Below are 21,732 nucleotides of genomic sequence, written 5' to 3'. Positions count from 1 at the left end.
TCCTTGATTTCCAGCTTCTACCTTTGCTTAAATGGTGGAGCTATAACTGGGAAGGGACTACAAGACTTAACCCTAGGGTGCCAATATGGAGGGGGAAGGAAAATTTTTTTACAGCAAGACTGCTCTTTCAATAGACCCAGCTCCAGGGTCCTTTCGTCTATGTTCTTCTCTGAGTGGGCTCACCTGTTCCTTCTCATTCATCTTCCCAGGTCAGTCTATAGGACGAACCATTTATTCTTGTGGTAATTATAGTTGGACTATCTAATGCACTACCATGTCTCTTGATTTCTTCCCACCCCCCCAATCATAGGACACAGGACAACTTTGGGAACATCCTCTGTGTGGCCACATTATCCTTGTTTTCACTACTCCCTCAATACTGTCCTGAGTAGCCTCTTGTCCATATAAAAAAAAATTCTTAATGATAGCTCTATTAATTTATGCATATATTTATAAACCAATTTTTGAGAAATTAATTTCAGAAGTATAATTTTAACTTATTATGTCAGAGATACTATTTTACTTTATGGTAAATTTACATTCTCTATGTGATGGCTAAGTATCTCGGATATTACCCAATTATAAGAATAACAATTTTAAGCATACACATACCAAGGGATCCACACGACTACAAAATTCTTTAGAAATGTCTGATCGTTATTAATTATATAAAGTAACTAATCATCTATTTAGGAATTTGGCACTAACCTGACCTGTTACCTTGTTTCTTATAAGTTTCATAGAATAAAAAAAAAGGTTCAGTCACATTTAGTCCATGAACTAAATAAATCAGAAATACTTGATGCATAAGAGAGCTTCTTCAATCAAGGTCTCTGTTCCACAACTGAATTCAAGAAGCCAAGATTTATGGATCCCAACTCCATAAAAATCAATTAGAAGAGGAGAGGGAGAATACTCCCTAATGACTGCCTTCTGACAAGACTTGAAGGAAAGAGAAAACTATATAAAAAAGAACAGACATCAAGGGTATTTAGTTCAAGGGTAAATAGCCTTATGCCCCTTAAGAGACTGAGAAAATGACTTAATAACAGTGTAGTGTAATAACCGATATATTAAAAATAATCCTGAATCATTAAGAAAAGTTTAAACATTATGTTCAGCATACTTTTGTTTTAAGGCTGCATGCATGGATGACTATGACATGTTTAGAATGACTGCTTATAAATGGCAATTAAAAACACCTATGTATTTTGGTTCTTTAAACAGTAAATGAAACCTGGTGGTCATCTAGAAACACTCCCTCCATTCCCAGAAAGAGTTTTTGTTTTTGTTTTACTGTGAAAGACAAACATTTTTCTCTGGATGCTCAAGTAGAAACATGATACTACCAAATGGTGAGGTTTCTAGTCCCTGTAAATCTAATTGAACTTTCAGAATGTGTCCAAGGCTCAGCATCCTACTCTCTAGCCTGAAGGCTACACAACAGGACAAACACTGGCAGAGTCCACCAAGCTGGAATGGTTCCCATACAGAACCAGTGATGACCTCTATGGCTGTCCTGTGAGGATTAGACTAACTTAATTTGGAGAAGCTTATCAGTAGGCTGTATCCAGCACCTCTGAAATAGAAGATCTTGAAGAAGTTTTTATAGGATAGTGAATCCTAAACCCTATTTAATCCATAACATGGCTGATATTTTAAAGGAAAAAATATTAAGAAACAGCAGTGTTATGAGTGGATACAATTTCAGCCACATTTATGGGATCAACTTACTTCTCTGTATCAACCAAGAAACCTATGGTGATGGTAAAACATATTTCAAATTCATATACTATACTTAGAAACAAACTATTAGACATAATATTTTTATATGGGTGGTTTTATGAACTGGTATTAAAATTATGTATAAAACTATTCACTAACCTTATCTCTTACTAGCCAGCTAGATTATACGGAATGGCAGAGAAAACAAGCTCTATTTTTGTCCTCATGTTTTTGGAGCAGCTATGCACCACACTGCTTGTGGGAATGTGAAGGGAAAATTTAAATATCCACTTAATGGGATAAATGCAGTAAGGAATGATTATATACATAGATTCAATAGCTATATACAAAACCAGAAGTGTGCAAGGTGATGGACCTTGCGGGGGGGGGGGGGGGGGGGGGGCAGTATAAGCTGCTTCAGAAGATATGTATATTGTATGAGAAAAGGACACATTAAAAAAAGAAAACAAAAAAATGGCCACAATAAAACCCTCTGCTACTCTTGATCATTAAGGCTGTTCTCTAGTGTAGGAAATATTTCCAAATATTTCCTCATTTAATAGACATTGATTGGTCTGATATCATATGGTAATTTTTTTAATAAATCATTTTGAATTTAAAATAGAAATGATATATATCAAAAGGTTAAATAAAAAAGGAAGGAAACCTTATTGATGTTATGACCTTTTTTTTTGATGTTATGATCTTTAAGATTAGATTGTAAGCTCCTCAAGGGCAGGGGCCGTCTTGTGGCCCCTTTTCTATATCCCCAGTGCTTAGTACATTGTTTAACCTATATTGGGGTTCTTAATAAATATGTACTGATTACTATCTGACTGATGAAGATGCAACTATCCATAAAGTAAATAATCTCAAATGACCTTTTTAAAAATAACATTATTAAAAATAAACGCACTTAATCCAACACTTAATAAGCCTAAGACCCTGAGGTAGGAGCTTGGAAAACAAAGGCTACAATAACAGTAATAAATGATGATAACAGTAAAAATACTCAACACCAGCAATTATGCTTTAAAGTTTACAAAGTACTTCACCTTTATTTAATATTTGATATTCCACACAGCACCCTCCTCTTGCTTTTTAGCAGTTTACCTTCTCCCACAAGTAAGAAATACAACATGGACACTAATTAAATATATATACAAGGCAGTTTGCTAGCACACTAAGCACAGGGAGGATCAGGAAAGGTTTTCAGAAGGTGAGATGGGTCCTTATCTGAGCACTGAAGAAAGCCAAGGATCCTAAGAGGTTGAGGGAAGAAGAAAAGGGGTGGAATGCTGGACGGAAGTCAGTAAGATCTGAGTTCAAATCTGTTCTCAGGTGTGTGATCCTGGGCAGATCACTTAACCTCTGGTTGTCTCAGTTTCATCACTTATAAAATGGGGAAAGAACAGCTCCTGCCAACTAGGGTGGTTTTTTTTTTAGGTTTTTTTTTTTTTACAAGGCAATGGGGTTAATAAGTGGCTGGCCCAAGGCCACACAGCTAGTTAATTATTAAGTGTCTGAGGACACATTTGAACTCAGGTCCTCCTGACTCCAGGGCCAGTGCTCTATCCACTGCACCACCTAGCCACCCCCGGGTGTTTTCTGATGACAAATATATGCAATGCTCTGTACAAACCTGGGAGTGCAATGCGAATGTTAGTTATTGGTCATATAATACAAATGATAAACAGGGCCCATGATGAATAAGGTAGGGACATGGAAACTGGAATACTGACTTTGGGGAGCAAGTTTTCCTGATTAATTAGCATGTACAGAAATCGTCTTTGTGTCCAATGCTAGATTTTGAGATGCCTGGTCTGAGGTGAGCTATTAAAAAAGTAAAACTAACTAGCTCTTAACTAACCATCAATCCAATAATATCATTACTTCCATGACTAAAGTCACCTGGCCAGACTGATTTGGGAACATATGGGAATTCATGGACTTGTGGTTTATAATTCTGAATATGTGTTGCATATACAGATTAAAAATCTATTATGAATTCTATATTTTCCTGGTGCCTCCTCATACCCCGCTTTTTTCACCCCACTGGCTAGTGTTGCTCCTAGACACCAAACCCAGTATATATATCTTTGGAAGAAGATTCCGGAATGTATCAAAGGTGCCCAAATCATTGGAAGAAGATTCCAGAATGTATCAAAGGTGTCCAAAAATAAAGAAGTTGTGTGTGTGTGTGTGTGTATCTGCATATATATGTATATACACATATTTTTCTCCCTTCTGTTGCTAGAAAAATAACAAATATTTAAAAAGTAAAAGTTTAGCGAGAAAACAGGTCTGTGGGAAGGAATAGTTACCACCCACAACCAGTGATGTAGCAAGATCATATTTCTATAAATTCAAATCTATTCCTGCCTTGTGGGACTGCAGAAAAGATGGACAACAGATATGTATAGCATAACACATATAAGTCTGCTAGAAACCTCATTTAGTCTGGCTTAATTATGGAAGGACTGTTGGATCTTCTTGCCCTTTCTAAGTATCCTTTTTCCTCACAAGGAACACTGCTGGGATTAAAAGCATTACTTCTCTGCCCAGGGTCCACTAAACATTAATCACAGTATTTTGAAAAAAAAAATTGAAACACGACAGTGATTCCAATATGAGACTATAATACTAGCCAAGGCCTCAAAAGGATGAGCAGCTCCATTAAAACCAGAAAAAGCCTTCACGATGTTCTCATGAGTATGCATGGGTATGTTTACTGAGAAACTATGCAAAGGGTGCATAGAGAGATGCATACATATGTACTCCCATCCATCTGTTCACCTACCCAATCCATTGACCTACGTCCTACCCATCAAATGATCTTTTAAAAAATAACATTACTGAAAATAAACACAAGTTTATCTAACACTTAATAAGCCTAAGACCCTGAGGTAGGAGCTTAGAAAACAAAGGCCACAATAATAACAGTAATAAATGATAATAACTGTAAAAATACTCAACACTGGCAATTATGCTGGTCATCCATCCATCACCTGCTTCTTCTGAAAACTGAGACAACATTGGGAGAAAAAGCCTTGATTGATCACATATAATATTAAATCAAGCCAATTATCCTCTATTATATTGAAAGAGGGCTTCTTGACCTTTATTTGTGTCATAGATAATCTTTGAAAGTCCGGTGAAATCTGTGGATTTTTTTCTGAAAACAATGTTTTATGTAGACAAAATAAAATACTTAGGGAACAAAAACACAACAAATTGCATTAAAATAGTGATCACACACACACACACAATCTCATTTGATCTTCAACCTTGTGAGGTAGGTATTATTATTATTATTATTATTATTATTGTTGTTGTTGTTATTATTATTATTATTGCTATTATTGTTATTATTGTTATCATCCTTATATTAGGTAGAAGCTGAGGTCTGAGAAATCAAATGATTTACCAAATGTCACACAGCTAGTATCTGAAGCACCATTCAAATTCAGGTCTTCCTGACAACAAGTTCAGGACTCTATCCATTGAGTAACCTAGCTAGCAAACCTCAGGCTGAGTGGTAACTTGGAGGGAAAAAAATACAATAGTTTGGCCTTCCTGATAACTCAAAACCCATAGATGAGACACTGAATAAACACTAACAAACTGCTTTCCTCCCACCTTGGGATAGGTGACAGAGCAGAAATGAGAAGGAACTGAAGGTAGACTTCCTAAGGTCCTAGGTCATTCAGGTTTATAAACTGCCTAGCAGAATTTAGTCTACTAAAATAAGAGGGCTTCTCTATTTTTAATCTCTTCTGGGGATTAGGAGTATCATCCAAATTTTGGCATCTGAGGTCCCTCTGAGAAAAATCCCTTTGGAAATAATCTCAAGTACCTCTGCTATAATAAAAATTGCAAATAGTTAAAACTGACTTTCCAGGGAAGCATATCACTTTAAATCTTTTTTTATACTCAATGTTTGAGATGCAAGGGGAAAAACATTATTTTAGACTCTTATCAGCTCTCACCTCACTATGGTATTCTCCTAAATGATCTCCTTGTAACCAGGCTTCCCAGTTCCAATCATTCTTGACTCTCAGCAATAAAAACTGATACACTTCAAAAAAAAAATCACTAGCCTAACTATGTTACTCCCCTAATTAAGAAATTTCAGTGGCTTCCAGTTGATTCTGGAATAACAAATTTATTTTGGCATTTAAAGCCTTTCACAATTTGACTCAGGCAAATTCCCAGGATTATTACATAAAATTCTTCTTCATGCAATTGAGTCTGGTCAAGTTGGGTTATCTGCTGTCCCTCACACATAATAATATCCCATCTCTTCTGTCTGTACCTGTGTATAGACTGTTCCCCATAAATGGGAATCATTCCATGCTTATCTCTGCTTTGTTCAGTGTCCCATTTCCTCCCTTACTAGAGTTCACCATTGCTTCCAGAAATGATTTTGTATATATTTGAAGTCTTTATGTTTTGTATTTTTCTAAGACTTCCTGATGGTGCTTATCCTTCAATCATTTTTTCAGTCCTGCTAACTCTTTGGGACCCCATTGGGGCTTTTCTTGGAAGAGATACTAAAGTGATCTTTGTGGTTTTCTTCTCCAGTTAATTTGACAGTTGAGAAAACTGAGGCAAACAGGGTGAAGAGACTTTGTCCAGAATCACAACTGATAAATGTCTGGGGTCAGATCTGAACTCATGAAGAGAGGTCTTCCAGTTCCAGGTCTGGCACTAGTTTCAGCTGCCCTTCCTGATGGCAAGGTGATTTGAAAAGCAGTTTATGAAAGTCCAGTTTTATTATGCAAGTTATGGTTTAGTCTTTTTTTTTAGACATCACACTTGATTTAATAGAAAGTGTTGTAATCCTTGTTGGGGGAGGGGTGTAGAGAGTCAGATATGCTAACTTTTACTCATTATTCTGAAGCTTATTTAAATAACAAATCAGCCTAGCTTCGGAATAATGAGTAAAAGTTTTCTTTTCCCCTCCTCTATGACCTTACACCCCCTCATTCTCCTATAATCAAGAGTAGAAAAACAGACCTTTGTCCTCACATTGCTTTTATTAAAAGTAAACTAATTCATTGTTTGAATGCACACATAATTAATTCATACATTCATGATGTTAGTCTGTAGCCAGGTTGCACCCTTCTCCCCCAAATCCTCATAACTGTCTCATTTGGTTAGAAACCTTCAGTGAAAACACATGTGCCCTTTGCTTTGGAAGGAAATGAAATAACACTTTAATCTTGTTTTAGAAACCCAACATTTATGTGTGTGTTGTAGAGACTATCTCCACAATATGGAATAATAAAGAAAGAGGTCTCCTGAATTACTCTATTCCTGTACCTCATCTTTATTTGACAATCAATGACTATATGAACACAAAGGAGAAAAAAAAAGACAGGTTCATAGGTTACTCTGTATCTTTTTTGTATTACAATCCTTTTTCAGTTCAAATGATGTAGCTGTGCCGGGAAAAACTCAGCTTCAATGGCTCTGTTTAATTTAGCAGCTGCTCTGTGCTAGATACCAGAAAGCATACTGTAATGGGGTAGAATATATGTTGACTATAATAAATATAAGTCACACCCACATATACATGCATACACACAGATTATAATGTGCACCCAATCTCTATTTTCTTTCTTCAATCAATCAGGTTTCATGATTTGGCATCCAGTGGTACATGTCAAGGAAATATGTTATAATCACAGAGGCCTCTTTTCAATAGCAGTAACAGAAAAACTCCTTTTCCTTTTTCTTGAAACTGCTAAGACTTGCTCTAACATACCTGGGTAAAAACTGGTCAATCAAAGCTTAAAAAGAGATTTTTGATTTTTTTTTTTTTTTGGAGAGAAGAGGAAGAGGCTAGGAAAATGGTCTATATTTCTTTCTTATTTTATAAACTAATTTTTTGTAGAGTAAACAATCAATACTCTATACCAGTTATGATGTCTTAACATAGCCACACACGCGGTAAAAATGTAAGGTTCTATAAAAGCCAAACAAAATAGGAGACAAAAAGCCAGGAATGAGAAGTACAATCTTATTTCCATGTTTCTCTAATAGATCAGTAATTTGTTGGCAATAGCTTTGACAGAAAACAGATGGATCCAGCATTAAACACAATGAATGCAGCAGATGCTGGGCCAGCCTACATCAGCTGGACATGTCAGGCAGCCAAGTCCAAGAGCCCACACTTTTCAAGTGGGTACAGCCTGGCACAGCCACATTTGGAACACAGGCGCATGAACTCTTTGCCCACTTTATCTCTATGACCAATTGATTCTAAGTTCCAATACACCTGGAATTAAAATTTAGGCAAGTAAATACTAGATACTGAAGCTGAAATTTCTAGAAAAATCACTATCATAACTTTGAGAAGAAAAATTAAGTGAACAGTCCTATTTCTCTCAACAATATACAAAGCAAACTTTGAAGGGTAACTATTATCAGAATTATTTTAAGGTTGTTTGCAAGGCAAATGGGGTTAAGTGGCTTGCCCAAGGCCACACAGCTAGGTAATTATTAAGTGTCTGAGACTGGATTTGAACCCAGGTACTCCTGACTCCAGGGCCGGTGCTTTATCCATTGTGCCACCTTAGCCACCCCAATTATCGGAAATTTTAAATTAGCAGTGGACTTTCATTATTCTACCCTTAATAAATTTTCTTGATTTTGGAAGAATATAATCTATGCAGTAAGGTCTTGTTCCTCATTGTCCTCATGCTGTATCACATGAGGTTGAGTGATGCCCAAGAGCAAAAAAAATGGGTTGAGGTGAGGTGGTTGGATTAATTCATCCTTAATAATGAGATTTCCAGATCAGTGTGAGGGGCTCAACACAATCAGGATTTCATTGGGGCAGGTGGGAGAGGGGTGGGGCATAACACAGTCTCCTAGTTAGTCTTCCTGAAGATTCAAGAGTTAAAATTCTACATGGGAAATGCACTGTGTTTTGCCTCCTACCAGGTTTCCCCTTTCCCTGAAGGCATCTCCAGCTTCCCTGCTCGGGCTAGATAACCTAAAGTTAGAAGGGGCTTTCCCCTGATCACTATACCTGCTGAAGCCTTCCTAAAGGTCTTTCTGATGCCCTAGAATAGAGCAACCCAGGATTCAGCAACATGGAAAGTCTGGCAGTTGTAGGCTGCCCAGAAACCTCAAGAGTTGAACCTGAATCTTCTCATCACCTGCCTTCATTAGGAGACCTCACTACCACTCTACTTGGACTCTCTAATGGTTAGCATACTCCTACCCTATATACTTACCCTTTCCCTATGATATTTAAGTTCCAACTGCCAAAGATCCCTGCCAACCATAACTTCCCTTATTGCCACATTTCAACCTTGTTCCCTCCCTGCCATGTGTCAATCTACACAAGCCCAATAGATGATAAACAAACTTCTTTTCCTCCTTCCATCTCCTGGTACTCACTGAGATCTGGATCTCTCCAAATGACACTGAATCTCTGAATATTCTTTCCAGTACTAATTAAATTTTTACTTACATATTTCTGTATTTATCTCTACCCCCAACAACTTCCAGGTTGTGCTATAAGAATAAATATTCCTTGTATATCATCATCATCATCATCATCATTATCATCATCATCTTCCCCTTCTTGTCAATTTCTGCTCTAATACTATGGGATTTCAATAAACATCTCAATGGAATTTTTTTAACCCTTAAATTTCCAAATTTTCCATTATTTCTACTTGAATTCCACAACCTATGTCACATGTAGGAAGAATGTGTTTTAGTGAAAAGAGCACTGGTTTGGGAGTCAAAGGATGTGTGTTCATATTCCACATAGGATACCATCTATGTAATCTTGGGCAGGTCACTACCCTTAGTATTCCCCTGTAGTTAACTTACCCATAAAACAAAGGGGGAATGAAGTAGATGTAGCTCAAAAGTCCCTTCCTGCACCAAATTTATGATTAATCTCAATTACACAGAGGGATAGTCATATTCTCAATCTTGCCAACACCCATAAAGGAACATACATTTATAATATTTTCTAATCTCAATAGGGCCTTCACTACAGAGAAACAATCCTATCATGCTCCAATTCATTCATTTTCTTACCAAGTCACCTTTTTCATGCCACTCCTAGCCCATCAGTGGGGAAGACTTTCCAATATACTTAATGGTATTCTTCTTCCTCCTCTTCTCAGATCTCTCTGAAATCATCTTTCCTCCTCTTCTATTCCTTCTTTTATCCTCATCTCTGAGGATAAGGTAGTTTTTTTTGTTTGCCAAAGCCAGGCTTTCTATACTCTTAGATCTCATCTAATGCCATCTTCTCCAACTAGCAGTCTCTACAATCATCTCTCAAATCTTCACTGTTTATCTGGTTCCTTCTCTGTTGCCTATTACCATAATCAATTCTCCCTTCATCTTTTCTAAATTCTCTGAAAACAGGTCTCTGACTTCATCACTAAACTTGAAACTGCTTTCTTCAAAATAAGAAATGTTTAATAATCTTTTTTTGGAATTCTTTGCAGCATTTGACATTGTTAAATTCCTTTTTTGTGTGTGTCTTTATGACTGCTACTTACTGATTCTCCTTTTTTGTCTGATCATTCCTTCCAAATTTTCCAAGCTGGATGTTCAGTCATATTATGATGAAAAAAAATTGGGCACCTCTTCTTTATTCTCTCTACATTTTTAGTCCCCTGGGTTCAATGATCACTTCTATGTAGATGATTCAGAAATCTACTAATCAAGATTAGATTAGGCTGGTTGCTGTCTCAAACTACAGTCCCATATAACCAGCAGTATATTGAAAATTCAGAAATGGATGTCACACAGGCATCTAATATTCAATATTTTAAGAACAGAAACTTTCACTCAAAATTCCACCCCTTTTCTGAAGTTCTAGAGTACCATCATGGTCAATATTCTTTGAGTCACCCTAACTCAACCTCACCCTGAACTCCTTTAATTCATTTATTCCAAACATCAAAGCAAGTTGCACAATCTTGTAATTTATTCCTTCACAGACCCTCTTATATACACGTCTTTCCTAATACTGTCACTGCCATAGTTCAAGTTTTCATTGCTTTTTACCTTCTAACAGGACTCCTTGCCTCAAATTCTCTGACATGCCAAGTTCAATTCAATCTTCACAATAAAATACAGATATGACAGCCCTTGTCTCCCCTTCTCCCATTCTATATGAGGTTTAATGATTCTCTGTTACCACTAACATTAAACCTGGACATCTCTTGCCTGACATTTAAAGCTCTTCACTCACAATAAGGACCTTTCCCATATTCCTAATTTTTAATACACTATTCTTCTCCATGCACTCTACAATATAATCAAACTGTCCTTTTCCCTTTTACTGAAAAACAAAATTCTATTTCCCACCACCATCCATTATACTGACAGTGGTTCCCCCAGCCTCACCCCATACCACTCCTATTTTTGAAATGATTTCCCTTCTCAACTCCATTTTTTAAAATGACTTTCTTTTGAGACTCAGTTATATTTATATTACAATTACCATTAACTGTAGAAGTCCCCCAATCTAATAGTTCCCCCAACACCTAATAGGTGTTTATCATCTGAGCCTCAAATTTATGAATATAAGTATCTTTCTATCATCTATTTCACTATCTATTAATTCTTCCTAAAAATAGTAAACTCCTTGAAGGGAAGGGCTTTTTTTGCTTTTGATTTGAATCCCTTATACTTGGCAGTGTCTGACACATAGCAAATATTATTAAGTACTTATTAGTTGTTGTTGGGTTTATTTTTTTTTTGGGGGGGGGGTGTTTGCAAGGCAATGGGACTAAGTAATTTGCCCAAGATTATACAGCTAGGTAATTATTAAGTATCTGATGCTGCACTTGAACTCAGGTTCTCCTGAATCCAGGGACAGTGCTCTATCCACTGCACCACCTAGCTTCCCCAATGCTTGTTAGTTTCTGCACAGATTTACTTATTCAATCAAAAATTGAATGCCTCCCAAAAAATTGGAAATTGAGGGGATGCCCATCAATTAGGGGATGGCTGAACAAGTTATGGCATATGAATGTTAAGACGTACTATTGTTCTATAAGAAATCATAAGTGGTTGAACTTTAAAGAAGCATGTAAAGAATTTCAGGAACTGAAGCCAAGTGAAAAGCAAGCAGAACCAACAGAAAATTGTTCATAATAACAACAACATTGGGAGTTAACCATCTATGATGGATGCAGCTCCTCTAGCAATTCAGAGAGCTAGGACAAACCTGGGAGTCCTGCTATGGACAATACCATCTATATCCAGAGGAAAACCAAACAAAAAACAAAAACAAAAACAAACCCAAGCCAACAAACCCCACAGAACCTGAACAGATACTATGTTCACCTTTTTAAAATCTTCTTGTCTTCTGTTTTTCCTTTCTATTCCATGGTTTCCCCCTTATTTCTAATTTCTCATACACAAAATGTAAACAGGTTAATCACAAATGAACATATACTAGCTTGTTCACCTCTGAGGGGAATAGGATGGGAGGTAGAAAACTGTGCAACTTATAAACATGCAAGCAGATGAATGTTGAAACACTTTCACAACTTGTAATTGGAAAAATAAAATATCAATGGAAAAAAATTTGAATGCTTCCTGGTTGAAGTCATGATGATAGGCTCCCAAGGAACATATAGAGTTGTCTTAGATATGATTAAGAAATTTCCCTTTTTGAACAGAATTTTTAATATCTGTATGTATAGAATGTTAAAAAAATTATATCAACAAAGACAAAATAGTGGAAAAGAATGAGGATGAATAAAGTGGAATGGTATTGTTAAAGCAATACCAAAGGCACTGATATTCAGAAGGCACTGAAGATGGTGATGAATGCTAAGGACAATAAAAAGTACAGATGTGCTAAAAAATAATCTATGTAGAGGCTAAGAAGAAGATAACAATCAACAGGTGAGGGGGGTGGTGCTACAGAATTATTCAGCTCTTACATTGCTTTTGTTGTCCTTCAAAAGGAGAGAATCAACTTCTGACTGGGAAGTATAAAGCAATTCAGTTAACATAAACAGCTAATAAGAAGAGATACCAAGACTACCTACAGTTACTATCAATGAACCTGAGTCAGTAGGATTGAATGTACCTTATCATGAGTTACAGAAAGAACCTGTGAATGAGATTGTCACCATTTATGATCTCTTAAAGTCATGCTGAGAAAATGAATGCAGCACGAGAGTCAGACAGTTCTCATTCCAAAAAGGATGAGAAAAAGGTAGGCTCAAAAAAAAAGCTTAGTGGTTGTGATTTCAATTCTTGGAAAAACCTCAGTATTGAAATTTTTATTAAGATTAATTATTAGAGGAAATATGGTGGGCACTATGCTGAGTACTTCACAAATATTATCATATTTGATCCTCACAACAATCCTGGGAGACAGGAGTTATCATCTTTTTACAATTGGGGAAACTGAGGCAAAAAGAGGCTGAGTGACTTGGTCAGGCCATATTTGAATTCAGGTCTTCCTAACTTCAGGCTTGGGATTATACATAACACTATTTCAGCTACCACAAAAGGATGGCGTGAAGGTTTTAGGGAGCACACTAGTGATCAATATGTGCCAGGTTAGTCAACCATCCCATTTCAATAAAAGCACATTTCCCTTTCACAGGTTAAGAAAAATGGTATCCTAGGGGATGGTCTGATTTCCTGGCTTGTCTTCTACATCAAGAGACAGTTTGATATTAATATTAGACTTTAGAGTAATTGAGAAAAAAAGTTCCTGCATCTGGCACTTACTAGTTATGTGGACATAGGAAAATTACTTTCTTGAACTTATGTGATATATATATAAAACAAGGAAACAATAATAGCCAAAGGACTTAACCTCAAAGTGATGTGAAGATTAATGTTGAAATAAATAGGATAAATAATTGTATGTAAAAATCAATTATCATTAAGACAACCTCATGAGTGGAAATATGTGATTCTAGATTGACTGTACAAGTTGTGAATTTCAACCAGATGAACAAGACCCCAAGAGTGATATTTAGTGAAGCAATGGCTCTGTCCTTGGTCCTAGTCTAATCCACATTTTGGCCAATTACTTAGATAAAGACATAAATGGAATGCTTACAAAATCTTCAAATGCCAAAAAACTTGTAGCAACTACTAACATGCTGATTCACAAGCTCAGAGTATTAAACAGATTTAGGTTATTAAAAAATCCCAGTGGACTGGATAGGGCAGTTCTAATAAGATGAAATTAAATAGGGATAAATACAAAATCCCAGACCCAAATGTAAAAATATCAATTTTGCAATCAAAAGGATGGAGAATATGACCAAATAATACTTCACATGATAAAGACCTGGAGATATTAGTAGTATAATAATAATGATGATAATTATAATCACATCAATGACTACCATTTATGTGGTTCTTTAGGGTTTGCAAAGTGATTCACATTATATTATTTCATCTTATCTTCACAACTCAGTGAAGTAGGTCTTATCATTCCCATTTTTTTTCACTCAGATGAGAAAACTTGAGAGAGGTTAAGTGTCCTGTCCAGGGTCAAAGTCTAGTAAGTATTTGCAACAGAATATGAACTCGGGTTTTTCTGACTCCATGCCTAAGTTATCCATTGATCTGAGTCAATAATGTGATGTGGCAGCCAAAAAGGATAACAATCTTAAGATGCCTTAAAAGAAGAATATGAAAACGGAAATTATTGTTCTATTATACTCCTTTCCCTACCACATCTGGTGGGTATGTTTAGTTTGGGGTGACTCATTTTTTAGGAAGCACATTGAGAAGCTAGATGACATCCAAACTGATTGATGACAGGACTTGAAATTAGGCCATTTTAGGTTATGTGGAAGGTATTTTGAATTCTACAACAAAAAAAGAAGCTGATGTCATTCTCTCCTGTTCTCCCTTTTCAGCTTCATTTTCTGTATTGTCTTCTCCCATTAGACTTTAAGATTCCTGGGGGCAGGTACTGTCTTTTTTTTTTTTCTTATTCCTATTCCCAGCTCTTAGAACAATGTCTAGCATATTTGGAGGGAATTAAAAAAAAATCATGTTTTGGATGCTGTAAATGAAATTTCTCTTTGGATAGGAATTGGATTAGGTAACTTCTGAGGTCATATCTAACTCTGAGATTCAAGTATTTTATATACTCTGAAGAATAAGACTGGGTAAGACACATATTTTAATGGATTAGGCCTCAATCTTAAGAACTCATTTGAGTGATAAGTCAAGAGGTGTGAAGACCACTACCCATGAAGGCCCCCTTCTTGCCTTGACAGGTTCTACAAAACTCATGCAAATTGATCAACTATTCAAAAGTTTTGGATGAGATGGGAAATCCCCAACAATATTCCTTCCAGGACACAATCAGTGTCACTTTTAATCCCAGGGACTTAAATGGTTTTCTTGCATTAATATGCAAATCATTGTTTAATAGTTTAATGGTTAATAAAAATATTTAATAACATTTATGACTTTTTAAAATGCTAAATGCCAATTTTAGCATTGACAAATCATGAATTTTATAGTTGTATCATCTTCAGAAAGTTATTCTGAATGATTTACCGGTATCATGCAACAGACCTATTATTTTTTTGGAGTGTAATCAACTGGAATACCTTAGACCTCCAAAACAGATTCTACTATTAAAAATAAAAGCTGACTAAACAAAAGGGACTAAATCCTACTATTTGAGAGAAGCAAATTAGTGGTGCTTCTGAACATGTTTTGTTCTACAGAAACATTTACCAAATTACTGTTCTTAGGCACCGACTGTTACCTTAATAGTTTAAATTTGTTAAATTCCAGGGTAAAAAGTACCCAATGTACTGCTCAACATTTTTGTAAATGATTTGGATAAAGGCAGAGATGGCATCCGCTTAACATTTGTGAGTAACACAAAGCTGGAGGGGAGGGATAAGAAAATAGCTGAAAGAATTGATTTACAAAGAGATCAAAACAGGTTTGGTACTTAAATTAAAAAAAAACACAAGTTTTTACACAAGTACAAGATAGAGGGAACTTGAATAGATAATAGCTCATATGAAAAGGAGTCGAAGGTTTTTGTACACTTAGGGTCAACATGGCAATGGTATAACTTAATCATTGAAAAGTTATCTGAAGCTGCAATAATAGAATCAAGGCATCTAGGAGAATGAGAAGATAGTATAATTATAGGCAAGATCACTTGAATATACTTGATTCAGTTCTGGATACCAAATCGTAAAGAAAGAAATAGACTACTGGAGTATACCCAGAGATGAGTAATGAGGATGAAGAAGAAACTTGAAATATGTCCTATAAGAATTAGCTGAAGGAAATATTTAGGCTTATGCTTTCCCAGGAAGAGATTATAGTAGGGTGGCTGATGAACAGAATACAAATAATCTGTTCCAATGTGAGTAGGAGCTGATGAAACAGATAAAAATAGGGCACATAACTTTTTTTAAAAAATCTGTGAAAAAGAAATGATCTTTAGAGTAATATGATTTTCTATACTGTTATAAACTCTACAGACTACTTCATAATACATAAAAGTGTGAGAATTTATAGTCCAAACAGAGGAGAGGGAATCAATGACCTGTAAAAAATGTTAACTAAGGAATAGCCAAGTTTATTAATTTCAGTCATTCAGCCACCATAACCTACTGCACTCAATGCATATTATGGAAAACACAAAAAACAGAACCGCTCACCTACTCTGAAGAAGTTTACAATCTAGTAGGTGAGATAAAACCTGTACAGTTAAGAGCCACAATGCAAAGTAGAGAGCATTATTGTTGTAAGAAAGGTACAAAGGATGTACTGTGAGTTTTCAGGAGAGAGAATTTTTTGGTTAGCTGGGGTGAAAAGTTCTGCAGTAAAAGATCAAGGAGTCTGTTGCTAATCAGTTGAGAGTTCTAACTCTAATCTTATCTATCCTTTCTTCATGATAGCAGAAAAATACAATAAAATCAATTGGCATTGAAGAGTCATTTTAAAATAATACTTTCCCACCAATCTGTCCCACCTGGAAGTTTTGTTTTCCCAGGAAGCTTTTCATGACTCAGGAAATGGAATTCAACAGATAATTTCTTTAATAAAGATAGTGAAGGATTTTGAAACCCAAGAAAGGAAAATTATTGGTTTTCTAATATATTATTAAAAATTTTAATGTGACTTTGGTATCTGCAGCATTGTTCATTGTTTTAATGGTCAGATAGGAAGCATTTACAAAATGAGGAAATATTATAAATATTCAGATCACTATGCCTAACTTTATGAATCAGTTGGACTCTAGTCAATAAGATAAAATGGTTAGGATTCAAAATTAATATTAAATAGGATTTAGGGTGATTTAGGATTTTACAGTCTTTAAGAAAATATCAACCTCTAAACTTATGACCTACCTGCATTTGAGATGTCACAAGGAGAGTTTGTATTTTTAAGTATTTATTTTTTAACATCCTTCAGTTTCTCCCTTGAAAAGCATGAAAGAATTGCTGCTAAGAGCTTCTCATTTCTCTAAGGTCAAAATCTCATGAAAATGTCTAACAGGAGATTAAAAAGGAATATGAGGGTGTGGTTTTCTTGGATCACAGGGGAAAGAAAGCATATATAACTACAGAAAGGAGAAAAGTAATCTGGATCTGAATAATAACATTAAGAGTTAAATTTTAAAACTAGTTGGGAGCTGGACTTGTGTCTTTTATATACCAAGAACAATTTCATATTTATACCCTTAATAGCTATAACTGAGTAAATCATAAATCCCTAGGTCATAGTATCTCTATCTGTTAAATGAGAGGATTGAAGGAGATGGTTTCTGAGGCTGCTTCCTATTCTGAATCTATGATATAAAGTATGGTTATGAAACTGCAAGTTTTGTGAGGATAAATCCAAAATAATTTCTACTATTTCTCTCTGCTTTTAACACTTAATTTGCACCAATGAAAGATCTTACATTCCTCTAAATTTAACATAAAAATAAGTTCTTTAAGAAAATATGATATTTCCCATTGTCACTTAAAAATAAGATTATTTAGGAGTTTTAAACCAATAGGTGTGTGTGTGTGGGGGGGGGTGATGGTATTTATGTATATTTTTATACACACACACACACACACACACACACACACACACACACAATTAAAAAAAATTTTTTTAATTTACCTTGTGGTCCATATTGGCTCATCTGAGGACCATAAGCCCCACTAGAATTACTCTGTTGAAAACTACTGATTCCAGGATGTATCTGTCCTCCAGGAGAAGGATGAGGTGACATAGATGGTGCAGTTTGTTGAGGCCCATATTGAGACATCTGAGGGTTCCTTTGTGTGCCTGTCATAAAACCTATAAGGAAAATAAGTATAAAAAGTAGAAATTGATATGCCATTAAGTTTTCACCTATAAAATATAAATATGGAGTTACAGATGAGCTTTTCTTCTTACTAATCTAATTTTTTTTGAAAGGCAATGGGGTTATGTGACTTGCCCAAGATCATACAGCTAGGTAATTACTAAGTGTTTGAGGCTGGATTTGAACTCAGGTTCTCTTGACCCTAGGGCCAGTGCTCTATCCACTGCTGCCCCTGAGCTTTTCTTCTTAAATGAGACTTCTCTATGATTCCTGAAACCTTCATCTGTGCCAAGGACAAACTTCAATAAACTTTCTTGTTTAGAAATCTCCTGGACTAGGAGGTAAACAAAACTGAGTAGAGGATCATCTGGGGTAAACCTTATGGTTGTCCCAGAAGACTACAGAAAACTCTTTCATAGTTCAATGAACCGTAGATAAGGTTAAATGAGTAATAGGAGAACTAGCTCAACACTATATCTGAAGCTCTAACCAAAAATGCCCATGTTACATTTCTTCTTGGGAAAAGAATTTTGGAAGCCCTTTGAACATCCCTTCTTTCTACTTCATGTCTCATAAATATACCATATTGATTTCTTCTGTGACCATTTTACTTATATTATGAATTCCGTACAGCTTTCCTACCTGAAGCTCTCTTATTCTATAGTTCAAATGCTACTTTTTTGCAGGAAGCATTATCCAACCACTATAGTCTGCAATGATGTTGCCCAAATACCCATTGAATATCTGTGTCATTCAGTTTGGCACTAAAACAGCTTATTAATAATATGAACAAGGAGGGCTGAATCCAAAGCTTTACACGAGTTTAGTATATTTCTTTTCCCTCATTTAACAAAACCTTAACAGAAAATAAAAATGAATTGGCCTGATATTATTTGCTTTTCCATAAAACCTTATGTACTTCCCAGTGTCAGCAAACTTACGATTTGCTCTAACATTTTCCCAGGTATTTTAGTTAAAGCTGACTGGCAAAAAACTCCTGTGCTATGTTTTATTACTTCATCAGCAATGCCTCTTATATCTGCCCTTTTCAGGGCTTAGTTACACTGTTATATTAGAAAGGGAGTGGGGAAGGGGATGAACTTATCCATAAAAAGAAGCAGGTAACAAAATTTTTAGAAATCAGAATCTAAGAGTCATTTTTCTTACAAGAGACATACATGAAACAGAGAGACACACACAGAGTTAAAATAAAGGGCTGGAGTAGAATCTCATATGCCTTAACTGAACTTAAAAAAAAATCAGGAATGGCAATCTGAGACAAATCAAAAGCAAAAATAGACCTAATTAAAAGAGATATTCAGGGAAACTACCTTTTGCTAAAAGGTATGACAGGCAATGAAGTTACATTAGAACTAATTTTTTTACATAAGTTTCTCTGATAAAAGCCTAATTTTTGAAATATATACTGATTTGAGTCTTATAAAAACAAGAACCATTCCCCATTTGATAAACAGTTAAAGGATATAAACAGGCAGTTTTCAGAAGAAATCAAATCCAATTAGTTTTATGATAAAATATTTTAAAACACTATTAGAGAAAGAAAAATTAAAAACAATTCTAAGGTACTATCTCACGCTTATCAAAAATGACAAATGTTAGAGAAGATGGTGAAAAACAGGTACACTAATAATGGTAGAGTAATGAACTGGTCCAGCCATTTATGAAGAATGATTAGGAACTATGCCCAAAGGGCTTTAAAACTCTTCATACCCTTTGACCAAATAAATACTACTACCATCCCAAAGATTTAAAAGGAAAAGGACCAAGACAACATATACAAAATTATTTCTAGCAGCTCTTATTGTGTTGGTAAAAAAACTGGAAATTAAGGGGTGTTTGTCAATTAGGGAACAAGCTATTGCATATGACTGTGATAAAATAATATTGTGCTATAAAAAATGATGGGAGGGTAGTTTCAGAAAAATATGGCAAGACCTATATGTGCTATTACAAAGTGCAGTAAGAACAGGTAAATCACTATACAGTATTAGAAATGTTGTAATGCTGATTAACTGGGAAATACAGTGATTCAAGACAATTTCCAAGGTCATGATAAAAAAAATGCTATCCACCTTCAAAGAGAAAAATTGATCAAGTGAAATTAGAATATTATTTTTTCAAGGTCTTTATTTTTCTTGCTTTAAAAATATGGATAATATAGAAATGTGTTGCATGACTTCATATGTTTAATTGATATCACATTGATTGCCTTCTCACTCAGGTAGTGAGAGGGATGGAGAAAATTTTGAACTCAAAATTCAAAAAGAAAAAGATAAAAATAAATAAATAATAAAATAGAAAGGATAACAGACTAAGAATTTGGAAGCTAAGATTTTTATTGTGTGTGAATAACGTAACTTACCAAAGACGAGTTCCCTGATCAATAAAGTGGTAATATTCATCCTACCTTAGTCAGTCAAGAGGTTGTTGTAAGAAAATCATGTTGCAAACTCTAAGTTGTAATCACAAATGAGATGTTACTCTATGACCAGAAATGATGATAACACTGTTATTAACAATTAGAAAATCAGGAAGAACTAGTTTTTAGAGATGAAGGAAGATTTCAGTTCTCAGTATGTTCAGTTTGAGATTTTTATGGGAAATAGCCACAAGGTAATCCGAAGAGCAGATTTGGTACGTGGTAAACAGTGGAGATTGATGATGGGAATTTCTGATTCAAATACAAGGAAATCAATGATCAAAAAGCACTTATGGTGCATTGACTAGTACACCAGGCAGTGAGACTATGGAGGTTATATTTCAATAAGTATCAAAGTACACTCATTCACAAGAATATACAGAATGCATATACTGAGTATGAGAAGGTGCCAACTGGTATTAGTAGATGAAGTACTTTACTCATCTATAAGAATTAAATCGTGGGTCCAATATCCTTGTTCTATAAAGCATGAGACCTGGAAACTGCATGATCTAAGTAAAGTGATGCTGGTAAAAGCACATAACTTAAATCAGTTCCCTCTTCTATGAAACAGGGACTAATAACAGCAACTATTTTTCAGGAGTGTTTAGAGGATAAAAAGAGGTAAGAGTCATGAAGTACCCTGCAAATATTAAGTTACTATAAGTGATAAGGGGAAAAAAAGTTACCTGAAAATGAAAGAAATATTTCTACCAAAGGAGATTATAATCATTTTATAATGTCTCTATTCCTAAATAAAGGGAAACCAAAAAAAAACTTTATTTTTTCAGACATTAGTTGATTATTAAAATGAAAAATGGTACTCAGATTTCTTTGGGAAAAGATGACCCTTTCACCTCTGGTGTCTTTTTTAAAAATAAGATGATATCATTGTTAGAATTATGCATTTGTGTGGGGTGTATACATGTGTGTGCATATCCTGAGGTTGTTATTTGTTTTCTGAAGTCTTTAATTTTACTAATATGGAAGACTTGAAAGTTCTTTTTTCCCTTAAATGATTTCTGAAAATAAAATTTGAAACAGATTTTTGTATCTCTACTGATGTGCCAGTTGCTTGTGTGGCACTGTTTGTTTCATTTAGAAAGCTGTTGTAAAATAGCAGCTTGTTCCACTGCTTCTGAATAGACAGACTGACAGCTGTGAGAATCCAGCTGTATTTTAAAAAGGTGTGAAGCTTTTCCCTTAATTACAAACCATCTGATTTTTTTTATAAAAGCAAAACTTTCTA

The 21,732-nt window shown here is 35.2% G+C and overlaps 1 protein-coding gene across 1 annotated transcript in view; it reads right to left on the bottom strand.

Moving 5' to 3' along the window:
* ARID1B (AT-rich interaction domain 1B) overlaps positions 1 to 21,732 on the bottom strand; it is a 545,654-nt gene that overhangs the window by 70,698 nt on the left and 453,224 nt on the right. Inside the window, 1 exon segment of the mRNA XM_074190057.1 lies at positions 17,857 to 18,036. Within this exon segment, the coding sequence (XP_074046158.1) occupies positions 17,857 to 18,036 (180 nt within the window).

This window comes from Macrotis lagotis, chromosome 5 (assembly GCF_037893015.1).
Source record: "Macrotis lagotis isolate mMagLag1 chromosome 5, bilby.v1.9.chrom.fasta, whole genome shotgun sequence".
Taxonomy (NCBI): domain Eukaryota; kingdom Metazoa; phylum Chordata; class Mammalia; order Peramelemorphia; family Peramelidae; genus Macrotis; species Macrotis lagotis.
This window is presented reverse-complemented; position numbering and strand designations above follow the sequence as displayed.